The 13,944-nt window shown below is 36.3% G+C and overlaps 1 protein-coding gene across 1 annotated transcript in view; it reads right to left on the bottom strand.

The window, feature by feature from the left end:
- Positions 1-9,747: 9,747 nt before the first annotated feature.
- LOC132543969 (uncharacterized) overlaps positions 9,748-13,944 on the bottom strand; it is a 55,590-nt gene continuing 51,393 nt past the window's right edge. Inside the window, exon 16 of the mRNA XM_060207529.1 lies at positions 9,748-13,778. Within this exon, the coding sequence (XP_060063512.1) occupies positions 9,748-13,778 (4,031 nt within the window). The remainder of the gene's footprint in view (positions 13,779-13,944) is intronic.

The raw sequence follows: 13,944 nt of genomic DNA on the forward strand, positions 1-13,944 counted from the left end.
AATTCGCTAAATTAGAAAAGTCCTCCGTACGGGTCGTTGTGTACAGCTACTCTGATATGAAATTAAAACATTCTTGTTCATGAAAAAGCTTGCTTCCATTACACGATGAACGTGGCTCGATCCTGTCACCGAGATCTCCGAAGCGTTTGATAGGGTCAAATGCAGGTCAAATTTAATGAAGCTGGAAGATGCTAGAATGTGGAATTATTGGCCGGGGAGGTCGAAAGACCTTTCAAAGTATTTGTAGGTACACTGTGTATGAAGCGATGTTTACATGTATAGGGCCATTGGAGGTTAAGTGTCGAATCTATTTAATAAGTGAGGCATATAATTACTTCAGATATGAAATCAACACCAATAACGCTGAACATGAATACAGAATTATGTTTATCCAATTCACTGCATGTTTATACCATCTGAATAAATGGATTCTGTGTTATTTGTTATAAAAGCATTGGCCCCTGACTGGTGCCTTTGTAGATGACCAGCGGTATTCTGTAACAAATGACCACCTAAATTATACCCAGTCGTGTTTTGAAACACGATGTTTCTTATCTAAAACGACCCTAGTAGGCAAACAGTCTTAAAGAGAACATTTATAATTGGAATTGAGATTCATTTTTATCATATTACAAACTCTTGACCATATTGTTTTGTACATGGTTGATTTCAATATTATTCAGTGACTAAATAGTCCATTGGAAAATTTAGAAAGCAAAAGAGGAACATCCACAGATTCAAAGTAAATAACAATAAGAACTACGACGAAGCAAAAACAGATCAGGAGGATGTCAGGAATCTCCACAAAACAGACCAGGAGGATGTCAGGAATCTAGACAAAACAGACCAGGAGAATGCTAAAACACCTACATAAAACAGAAATATGAAATTCATTATTCACGCTATTCTCTAGGAAGTTTGGTTATAAAACATTTTACCAGAATTGGATTTTAAGTGTTGATTGATTGAAATCGGTAGGCAGTCTGGTGACTCATTTCTTGAATATCCCCAATTACATTGATGTTATATAACGATTATAACTACAGAACAAGTCATATCTACAAATTATTTAATTATCTTGTTAATTACATTGAGATATATATTACCGGATTTCTTTCACGTGCTTTCTTGGTCCTAATTAATTAATCACTCAGCCATGTTCCTGTTGTAAACTTAAAAGCGTGACTGCCGTATTTATTTATAACGACCGAAATAATACATCTTTTATACAAAAATATTTCTTTTACTCAGTAGTGTCTCTGTTTGTGATATATGTTTATGACATCTGTTGTAGACAACGTTTTATTTGGGGTCTTTCTCGGTTCAGTCTTATGCTTTTCTCATTGATGTCATATTAAAGATATTAGCTTTAAAATAAGTGATTATATTTGTTAACACATCAATAAGGGTTGAATATCTTACATCTGATTATTTGGTCAGCGGGTGCACCGTCCTATAAATAGCACAATTTTAGTTTTGTGTGTAATATCTTGTGACGTGTTAATAGGATTATGCACATCTGTCAATTATGGTATCGTATACAGAATACGTTTACGCTGAAACATGTCTGACTTTAATTCATCCCCCTGAAATGAAGGTCAACAAAGGTCACCATTCTCTGCTTAAGGATCTCTGATGTTTGAAATTAGTACCATGTGTCATGGGTCTGTCGTATCCTATCACTTGGTTGACTTTATCGATACTTTGTTGGCTAGAATGGCACTTCATTTGGACACTGTTAAAGGTCGAGTTAAGTATCCTATTTCTCAAATAGATATCTTGATAGCAGTATGATAGCACGCAACCAGGAAGCTGTTGGTGGCTCAGGATTGTCATTACTTTGATTGTTACAACATAACTGCAATGCGTCATTCATTCTGACGAAAGAGAAATTGACTAAAATATCACCAATTTGAATTTCAAAGTTGCCTAATATATTGCGATTTCCTCGAATGTTTTAAAGTATTGTTATAAACAGAATCTTATATTCGTTACCATTTTACATGAAATATGTGAAAAAAATATACATTAAAAATCATTGTTCTGTTTATGACCTCCAGGAATTAGTAAATCCACGAAAATTCGAACCATTGGAAATAAGTTTACAGTAGTAACATGAATAATGTACATTGTATGTGTCCCAGATCTGTGTAATGTGCATTCATTATAACTAGCTTCATTTACAGTTGTTATGATATGTAATAGTTTTCCATATATACACCTGTTAATTAAACCTGCCAGGTGGGGATATTTCACTATATCACCAACTCTGTATCATATAACATATACATAAAAATTGGTGTGCCTGTGGGATTCCAAATACATCTAAATCCATCCGTAAAGTGACATTAATATATGCAAAACAATTCTCCAGCTATGTTATGATCCTATACATATGGCTCTCCCCCACGAGGGTCCGATCTTTTGACGACACTGTCTAAAGACGCTGTGAGAGTTATCACCTTTGTCCGACCCAATAGATACCAGCGTTTAGTTTCCAACCCACGTATTAGCTGTATGAAAGTGAATTTAGATAGACAGGTATTAAAGAAATCCTCCTCCGTGGTTAGATGAACATCTGTGTATGCGAATGATGGTATATCACTATTTAAGGTATGACTCACATATTTAATACATCAACCTAAACGCACTGTAGGTCTTAACTCTATGATACTAAAATACCCATGATCAAATTTCTAAGTGGAATATTTGAAAAATCTCCACGAAAACTGAATTTATCACTTACGTAAAATACTAAAATAAAATTTAAATTTTATTGCTAATTAATTCATTCTAATATTTCCACTTCCTGTAATGATACACTGCAATATAATCTTGTCTGATCTCGTATAACAGGTTGCATTATACCATACTAGCTGTGCTGATATAGACATTATGTAAGGCCCTCTCAAGATACGGATAGATCATATCATTCCTTTTGTCATAATTATTCTTCATCAATATTAGCTGTAATTTGAAACTAGTCATACCGAGTTCTGCAATGCTGACATGTTTAATTATACACCTTACAAATCTTTCTAAGCATATGTAATTGATCACTCAGACATTTGTATATCATACATCAAATCATTAGATATAATACTTGGATTTATCCTCTTATATTGTAAGTAGCGCTATAATAATAAATAAGGGCATCATGACCACGATAACACGAATAATTCTAAACGAAGTTTGCCTGTCACTTAAGTTATTTATAAATCGCTCATCAATTCGACAAAACTGTCATGGATTCCAATGATTTTTCAAAGCATCGATATTGTACAAAAGACATACAGGAAGATAACATATTTAATACAAATTTAGGGTATGAAACTGCATCATACAGCTGTTTCGTCCTTCTAGGAGTCGTCAGTAATGCTCCATCATACAGCTGTTTCGTCCTTCTAGGAGTCGTCAGTAATGCTCCATCATACAGCTGTTTCGTCCTTCTAGGAGTCGTCAGTAATGCTCCATCATACAGCTGTTTCGTCCTTCTAGGAGTCGTCAGTAATGCTCCATCATACAGCTGTTTCGTCCTTCTAGGACTCGTCAGTAATGCCAAGGGATTAACGTTTGCATCGTAGAAGGCGACTGTGACAAAACCTAAGTGATCAAAAGAAAAGTCAAAATCTAGTTGGGGAGGTGTACTAGCTGTATTATTAACTAGATTTCGTGATTTTCATACATGTAATAATTTCGAGAGAACGTCAAGTACATGTGTAAATTCTGAACCGTGCCACAATTCGAATGAATTAAAGCATGGCATGCAGGCTAGGGCAGACCTCGATGACTAATAGTTCACCAGTAGTGTATACCACCAGTATAGAATACAACAATACAGTCATCTATTATTTTTACAACATAATACACATAATATTTACATATATTATATAATAACATAAATGGTTTGTATTCATCATTGTTCCTTTATTATCTTCAAGTCATAAAAAGTGACGTTTGGTTCAATGGAAACATTCAACACCAACATACCTAACAAGTTATTCAGATGGCATCCTTAATGAGCTCACCATGGCGGTATTTAGTAGGCATTAGACGGACACTTGTCAATTACTGTCACGTGATCTGAGAAGATGACAAATGTATCGCTAGAGGTCGTATTAATTAATTAACCGATAATACTAACGAAATAATGACCTATTTATCCCAGCTTTGTATATATATATAATGCCTGACATTCAGATTCAAGTTCCCTGATAACATCTCGTATATCATCATATTACAAAATACGTAAACAAGTATTTTAAACCAAATTATCAGCAGTATGATAAAGTTTGGAAATATTTGAAAAAAAAAACAAACAAAAAACTAAAAACTTGAAATATTAATGTTCAAAACATGTATAAAGCGATCTTTATCTCTTGTAATAACAAAATAGAATGAAGAATATACCAGCTGAGAGATTATATACAGACGCTTTGTAATCCTCTTTTGAATTGTATGTTGTATACAGCTTCATGTTTAGAAATGACTTGCAAATTTCAAACTTTGGATTTGTTCCATACATGGTTTATAATTGAATTGAAGTTCATATTAAATATGCATTTTATGTGCACGTGAGTAGAAATTGTGAGTTTTGATGTTTCTTTCAGAAATGATATAACCACTGATGTGTGGAGTTTACTGTGTCAATGCCTTTGAGAAGACGCAGCAGAGAGATTGACGTAAACTAGGCCTCCTTAGGACTTTATAATTAAGTCTTACTCATCATTTTACATGTATTAAAAGTAACTTATTTGCCACCTGATGCATCAATACATATATGCAGAAGGTATCGTCAGTGTCTTAAATTTTACCTGTAATTTGACATGACATGAAAATGCTTGCATGACATCATTAGCTGGTCGATCTGTGCATTTAGTCTTACAAATAACCTCAATATTCAGGGTTTTATAAAAGAGATATCCTTATTTACGCTGCAAGAGACGGTCTTCATCATTTCAGAAAAAAATAAACAGAACCATTACACTTTTATAATATTTCTTTCAGAGGGTCTTCAATAGGATTCTATCACCAGAGTAAGACTTTTCTTTCACCAAAAATACGAAACTCAGACACAAATAATGTTCTTTGTCAAAAATCCAGCAAAAGTTTCAGATATATGGTCATCTTTTATCAAAAAATGTGAATCTGCAGGACAATGATACCATAACTGATTAACTAGAACTTACACACTATAAATACTTGCCTTCTTGTTATTTTGTTTTGTGTTTTGTTATCTGGCGTTTTTTTATTCAAGGTTATGTATACAATGAAATCCAGTTATCAATGTTGAGTTTAATATTTTTGATTTGATTTTCAAATGTTTTGTTTTATTGCATAACTTATTGAATATGAGGGTCTAGGTCACTACCCAATTTTCGGACACACAAAATTAGGACGAAACAGCAGTGATGTATAGGTTAATTCATTATTTGGCTCCATTGTATCTAATCGTTAATTTGTATTGAAAGGTGGTCTTTACTTGTGGGTATTTTGTAGACCTAGAAAGACAAAACATTTGTATGATGCAGGTTAATTCATTATTTGACTCTATTATATCTAATTCAATATTTGCATGAAAACGTGTTATTCACTTGTGGGTCTTCTGTAAAATTTTAGTTTAATGAAACCCTCCTGCAATCAACCTATGTTAAACATTAAAATTTAACTTGGAATAGAAATATTAAGATATACTGAGCAACAAGTCTACACCATTTTATGCCGTTTTATGTAATCCATAGAATATAAATTCAAGATAAATGTAATGCCTACGTATATCAGATGGCTTGTATTAAATTGTATTAAAGGAAAACTGAAATGAAAAATAATCTTCACATATTAGCGTCACTTTGTACATCAGAGGTGTTTCAAGACTAAGGTCTACTTTTCCTCGATGGAGATGTCATGTGGATTTCTATCTAGGACGGTGACAACTCTTTTCTATTCATACGAAACACTTGATGAACGTAGCTTTATCTATCTCCACTGCTGTGCAATACAGTCAATGCTTCTGTCGTGGCCTCAGTTTCGTAAATTTCACACCTGAAGGGAAATGACTCATGGATTTAGTTTAAAGAAATACATATGTTTAGAATGATGTTATTTACCGAAAAACAGATCCCTACAGAGGCTTCTGCTCCCCCACTAAGCCACAAGATCGCTTTTTAATTTGTAGCTGATGAAAATAAATATACAATATTGCAACTTGAAGAGGCGGGATTCGTCACATGGCTTTATAGGTTGCTTTCAATTTCTCATTTTGACACTTTAAAGTGCAAGTGTTGCATAGGTTTAAGTCAACCGTGTGTCATTCACTTTCAACATGTCCTTGCTGTTTTGATCTTGTAGTGATGTGTCTGACGTTTGAAGTGTTTCTCCCTGTCGTCTCATTGACGACTAACGTAGACATGGACATCTTAATGTCAAGACAAGACCTCATTTACATCTACAGATGACAAACAAGCGTCATTACATAGTAATGTCAAATTTATTCAACATAGTAAACAACACACTAAGAAGTTATTATGTTGTTCAAATGCCAACGGTTGTAATTTGTTGATAAATAATATTTTTATATTATATATAATTAATTTATGCAGATTCGGTTCTTGTTACTCTTATTTCATATTATCTGCATGCCAGCTGCTCTGCTCTGCTCTCATATAAGCGTCTTTGAACACGTAAATCCATTTCCAAAATAGCTGATGTCCAAATGAACTCCAGCACTGAATAATGAAACAGGCAACGGTAAGGTTTTAAAATTTGTGGAGAAGCAGTTGTAATTTTGCAATTTTTCGCTAACGATTTCTACTCTATAAATGAAGACATTTAAAAATGCTCTCGTTTTCTATCCATACCAGCCTTGTTGTTTTCCAACAGGTAGAAGATACATTCTAATTTGTGTCATCTCAATGCCACATACATAGTTTCAATGTTATTTTCCCTCTTTCATGACACATGACACTATGCATGGTATTTTGTAGATGTTTAACTGTTGATATTACCTCTGTAGGTTTTTGTACATTAATATATCTACACACCACCTGCCCGGAGATCTCAAGTTCATAGATTCAGTCCTATGACGGTCCAGACACAATTGTGACTCTGGAGGAGAATATAACCATCAACAATAGTTATCTGTCAAACGGATTTTGCCACGAAAATTGAAATCAACTTATTCTCAAAGGAAAGAATTTTCTATATCTGGATTGAAATTTACTAATTTGTCTTTTGTTTTTAGCAAACTAGCTATATATATATATATAGTCAGGATGGAATCCCTTCTCCAGCAGATACACATGTTGCTTTTCTTGATGTTAATCGAGGATATACCATATGTCCAAGAGCCAAGATTCTCTTATATTTATACCAGGACCTTATTTCATATCCATACATTTTTAGGAATGGTAGCCATGTCTCTTATATACTTGAGTTATATGCTTGATAATCTGCACTATGATCTGCTGTCATATCTTCTGTAAACACTAATCTACATTGTTTCAATAAGTTATTTTGCAACGTTCCATGGCCAAGGCGGATCTATCATCACTTTTTATGGCAGAAAATTCGACCATGTGTCCAAATTAGCGAAATTTGAGATTTAATAGTATTGCTCATCCTCCTTATCCAGACCATTGTGTAGAAATAGACAATGATAAATTTCAGGTTTTTAATTTAAAGAACATGGCTTTAGTTTCTATAGTGATTCATTTATATGCATATACAAAGAATACCAAAGACAAGATTAAGTATATATCATGGTTTAATTTACGTAATTAACCTTATGAACATCACATAACAAGTCTATGTAGACATGAATAAACATTTCAACATCATTAAAATGATCATGTAAGGTGTATGTATATATAGTTATTGTATGGTATACACATACACAATGATAACACATTGTTTAAATTGATACATTTCGGAGATAAATATTTGTATGGGCGATATATTATTATAAATGTAAGAAAACATACTCTTCTCTTGAGCAGAGTAAGATTTAAACACATTTATTTGTCTCCGCAGTTATATTATGATTCAATAAAATGTTTGATAACTTGAATGTTTTTGTCATTACTTTATTTAGTTATGGACATTGCGACATTTTTAAAATATCTTTTTAAACACTTTTTTTAACGATGCTAAATGGCATAATTATTGGTGATTATTTCCCAAAGTTTGTACGAATGTATGAACATATATTCTTTGAGAATCGAAGGAAGAGATGTCTGCAGTTGTTCACTGAATATAATTTTAAGCAATTTTGTAGAAATGGTAACTTGAGGTCATATGAAATACATATTTCTTAAAATGTAGATGAAATGATTCTGAATCATGAAATGTAACCGTTATGATTTGACGATTATACGAAATAGCTTATAATGTGTGAATTGAGAGATAAAAACAGTAGTAAAAATTATTATGTTAGAAAATATTGACATGATAACAGATTTTACACAGAAAAATGTATGTAGTTAGTCCAAAGAATGATAACTTATTAGGAAGACTGTGATTTATGGGCGGGGCGTTTATATCAAACGTTTTAAATATTTTATGATCAATGCAATATTATTTTACCAAGAAACTTCAACACTACAATGTAATGTTTAAATGTTAATATAATGTTTAATGAATAATTTCCCTGCAGTAGCATTCTTTAACAATCAATAAAAAGAATAAACAGACAGAAATGCAATCCAGCTTGATGATGTGCAAACAAATCATATAACCTTTACGTATACGGATACTAGGTCGACACGGTCATTGATAAGAGATAATCACATTCTGGCCGTCAAACTGAAATGCACTTTTGTGTTTGTCTTTGCATTGTTGCGTAAGTAATATCATCGGTTGTTTTTATAAAGAACATAACTTTTCGTTTTTCATATTTTGAAAATTCTTACGAAAACTGTTCATATCAACGTGACAAATATGAAACTTTAGTGAAAGATGAACACTGTATCATACGACCAATTTTATATAGGTAACTTACAAATAAAACAAACCCTCATATATCCGGCTATACCTTGTCATCTACAATGCAAAGGTGTGCTATCAAATGCTTCTTATCAGAAGTAGTTTTTTAATTCTTAAATAAAAGACTAAACCAGCCACGCCATCAGTGTGTTTCAAAATAAAATACAATGATAACTTAACCATTTGTCATCCATCTAATTTGAGACCAGCTCCATACAAGTACACAAAATAAATAATCTAATAGTTTAAATCCATAACATGTCTATTCTTTAAAAAAAAAGTTAAACTACTCGAATATCCGAAAGCGGATAATGTCAGCTAGCTGTCTACAAAGTGAGGGTTTGTTTTAAGTGTTCAGTAACTTTAGTACGTATTGATAAATATCCGGAGATATTCAAATACGTTATTAAATACTATCAAGGACTAGATAGGTACAGATTCTTTTTTTTTCACCAGTAAAAGTTCCTGCTGGTATTGTGAGGACTGTCCAGTTCATCAATAGCACTTAAAAAGATTACATTATTACGGTACAATTATCTCCGATGCATGTTAGGCACAAGTCGGTATATAGCTGTCCGAAATATTTGGCACATAGGAGTATATCAAGAATAATAGACGTATCACTTAGAATATCACAGGCCCACACATCAGGGGTCAGTCACCACCAGTATACGTCATTACGAAAATGACGTCATAATGTCTTACGTTAAAACATCACTGCATCCCAATACGACGTCACATTACATCACAAAATACATCGCCATTAAATCATTTTTTCAATGTTTTCTTTGTCGAATCTATTTTCTTTGTGTCTGTAGGTTTCTTGGGACTGGTTACTTTTGCCTTATTAACTATTCTTTTCATGAAAGATGATTTTTCTCCAGCGTCGTTGCTCTGTTCATCGACAGTTGCTAGTTTCTTTGGGGTCAAGCCAGTTGAATCAGGTTTCACTTTGTTTCCACCTAATCTACCCATAAAAGATTTGGATTTATTGTCCGATGTTTGGGCTGCAGCCTCTTTGGAACTTAAAGGATACTCTTTATGAGTAAGTCTACCGGCAGCTGCCTTAGCTGCAGGTAAGCGCATGCTGTTGTGTCGCTTCAAAGGAGATGGATCGAGTGATGAATTTGACGGGGGTGCTGGGGCCCTGGTCTTGGGTTTCGCTTCTACCGGTTTTGTGGTTCTGCTGGTTGAAGGGGTAGCGGCTGACGTTGTTCGCGGGGGCGGGGTGGGAGGCACGGGAGATGTAGCTCCTTCATCACGCAATTTAGAGACTGACGATGCTGTTGGAGACATGAATGACCGACGTGAAGTTGTGCTTTTCTCTTTCGATTTTTCTGAATTTGTTCCAATCGATGATAAGCGCTTCTTCTCTGCCGAAACTCCTACACTCGGTTTAGGAGTTGTAGATGTGACTCGTAGTGATTGAGTCCTTGATAATCCTTTAGAACCGGTGGGGGTATGAGAAGGCGTCGTCGGGCGGTCGAGAGGTGTGACAGGTCGTGAGGCAGAATGCGGCGTTGCTGACCGAGAAGAGGATGAGGGTGGATGAGGTGTCGTTGAACGAGACAATGGTGTACTGGCACGGGTGCTTGTACTAGACGATTTCCTAGTAGGCGTGGATTTGGATGTGGATGGCGATTGAATGTCAGACACACCACTTACTGAAGACACGATGCTTGTATTTGATTCTGTAGTTTTAGATTTGTTCAGGTTTGTTCTCGAATTTCTAACTGACGACTTCTGGGCAGACTTTGTTGAGAGACTTGCTGGGGTACTTCTCCGTTTGTTATCTGTTACAGATGAAGATGCCATTCTCTGAGATTTTGTTCCACTTGAAGCAGTGCTTTTCATATAACTCGGAACACGTTTTTGCTTTCCGGAAATATCAGAATTTTCTGGTACCGCTATCGGTGCACCTTTGGGGTTTGTTGTTATTGGGCTCGCTGGTGAACCTTCACGCAGTGAGGCAACTAGATCCAGATTTGAACTCCAAACATCTTCTTTTGATGTACCGTGACCGCTATCCGGAGAAGTTGCTGAGTATTCAATGGAGGAGTCCAAGGACGAATCCTTCAGGTTTGTAGCAGCGACAGCCTCAGTCCAGGATTCCGTTCGCTGTTTTCGTGCTGCTAATTCGGATTGTTTTTGTGCACGCGCCACAGTTATTTCCTGTTTCGGTGGGATCAGACTATCCGGTTCAATTATTTTATCGCTAATTAACACCTTTGAAGATGGTTCTGGTTTGCGACCGAAATTGGGCATCAATTCTGATTCCAACGTGCTGCTCATCGATGTTCTTTGAGAAACTGTGCCTGACATTGTCTCGAAACCTTCATCACGAGCGCTGTCACTGCTGCTGGCGTAACTACACCTTGATCCAATATCGTTACGGAAAGAGTCACCACTTCCTTCAGACTTATGATTTATTGTCAAACCGTTGTGAGTTCGTGCGGAATGAGACTCGTGGTTGGCTCGAGGAGAACCCGGTGCTTCGTCAGTCACATTGTCGTAATGACTCTGTCTTCTCGATGTGTTGCGTCTCTCTTTCCATCTTGAAAGAAGAGTGTGTGGTAACTGATCACTATCCTCCAACTCAGAATTGCTCGCAACTACATTGTCAATTTCGTTTCTTTCTATCATGCTAGCCGGCCGTCGACGAGGCGGAGCAATTGGCTCTGATGAGTTTAAGTCACTATTTACAGATGAGCGTTTTGAGGAAGCTAACTGATCAGTGCTAGAACTTTCAGCATCACTATATGGTGTATCACAACGTAATGTCTCTGTGGAAGTACTGGTAGACTTGATCGAAAGCCGACTAGAACTCTTCGGACTGTCACTTTTGTAGCTTAATGCTCGTTTGGGTGACGACGTGCCGTCTGGCGGTACTTCGCTGTCACTGTCACTAGTGTGAATATAAAGACAATTCCTCCGGGAATCACCAGAACTTAGACGTCCAACACTTCCTCGCAGTGATGATCTCCGTTCAGATTCATTGTAGTCAGACTCTTTTCCGTCAGCAAGAGAAAATTCTCCATTTTCAGTTGCTGCTTTTCTCGCAACAGATTCATCGTACGACTTAGATCTACTCATACCGCTCTTAGCCTCTTTTAAAGCCTGATCAACCTCGTCACGCTGCACGTCACTTTTCCATCTGCCATTGCTATTTTTAGACTGACCTTTATCTTTGTCACCGAAACGTTTAAGTCTAAATCGCATTGCTGCAGCAAGTTTAGCCGCTTTCTTTACCGTGCTTGAATCTTTATCCTTCTGTGATTTGTTATCTTTATCGGGTGACTTACTGTCGCTTTCACTACCAGAACGCGATCGTCCTTTTGGAGTACCCGGTGATTTTGGAACTGGATGCATAGTTGCAGTCACAGTGGTAGTTATGTTGTCATCTGTAGCTGATTGAGGTTTTTCTTCAGCTTTGAATGATTGCATTGCAGTGTGGACATCTTCCATTGACAGATGAGACCGGAGTTTCCTCTTGGTTCTACGCTGTTTTAATGCTTCCGATTCACCTGACTGATTAGGTTTACTATCGGGTTCAATTTGCTCACTTTCAATCGGCTCTTTTCGTTTCTCATTATCCTCTATTTGTTTAAGAACTTGGTCAATGTCCGTTTTCCCAAGATCACTTTTCCAGCGTCGGCCAATCTTTTTCTTTAAAGAAATGGAGACATGGGGCTCCTCGCCATTGTTATTTTCCTCTTTATGTTTAGCATTTTCAAGAATGTCTTTTATTTGAGATGGATCAATGTCTTTTTCACTAATTCTTCGGTACATTCTATCACGACTTTGCTCTAGGGAATTCGTAACTGTTCTGTCATTTGTGTCTGGCGATACTTTTGTTTCAGGTATTTCTAACCTTCCTTTTTCATCGATGGTCTGAAGACCTCGAGGTGTCGTATCAATACCACTTCTCCAACGAGGAGATGCTTTTGCGTCAGCTGTGTCAGTATCTGTTGCTGAAGGTTTATCTCCCACAGGTGTAATGGGACGAGTGGACGTTGGGTCTGGTGATTTAGTATCACGTCGACCAGCTAATCGCCGTTTTAATCTATCGGCTACAGAGTTTTCACTAATCTCTTTAGATTCGTGATCAGCAATCGCCTTTTCTACAGATGACTTTTCCACCATACTTTGGACCCGTCGGACGGGTCTTTTAGGAGTGTCATCCTCAATTTCATTGGATTTTGGTCTGATATTACCAACCGACGTTGGTGTTCTTGATCTCCGCGGGACACTATCCTCTTGCTTTAATGTGTCGACTGATGGCGACTGCGCTCGTTCACGATCACCAAAAACATCGAGAGTTTTGTTCTGTTGGCGCTCATTTCTTTTTCTACGTAAACTGCCGTAGCGCTCGAATTTGGATTCCGAGGGTTTAGTTTCAGCAGTCATGAGGATATCGAAAAGGTTGTCATCCGTTCCTTTCATTATTTTATTGGAATTGATGTCATTTCCGTCGTCAAGACTACTGCATGTACTTTCAGAATCTGCACTGTCGTCAGGGGCAGGATTGACAGTCTTCTTTCGAATACTCCTTCGACCGTATCCACCCCTTTGGAAATTGTCCTTGTTCTTTTTGGACTCTGAATCATCATGGCCGTTGTTATTGGTACCATTCAAGTTGATTTTCTGCACTTTTTTCACAGAGAAGTTATTGTCCCCTAGTCTACGACCGGTGAATCCTCGTCGAACATCTGCTAATAACATATCTACAATGGAACCCTCTTGTTGGTCGCCTTCGCCTCTCTCCATGACCATCTCATCCGGCGACTTCATGTCTTCCGCTGTATTAAAAAGAAACCAACTATCACATTTCCGAACGATTCCAGATATCTCTTTGCATTAAGTTAGATTGTACCATATTTCATAAAAAAAATTTTCGTATCAAAATACATATCAAATATATCTCAAACTTAATATGGCAAAATATTTGACCACCTGAATACCTGA

This window comes from Ylistrum balloti, unplaced genomic scaffold, assembly GCF_031769215.1.
Source record: "Ylistrum balloti isolate Yb309-2 unplaced genomic scaffold, AGI_CSIRO_Ybal_v1 Utg369586, whole genome shotgun sequence".
NCBI lineage: Eukaryota > Metazoa > Mollusca > Bivalvia > Pectinida > Pectinidae > Ylistrum > Ylistrum balloti.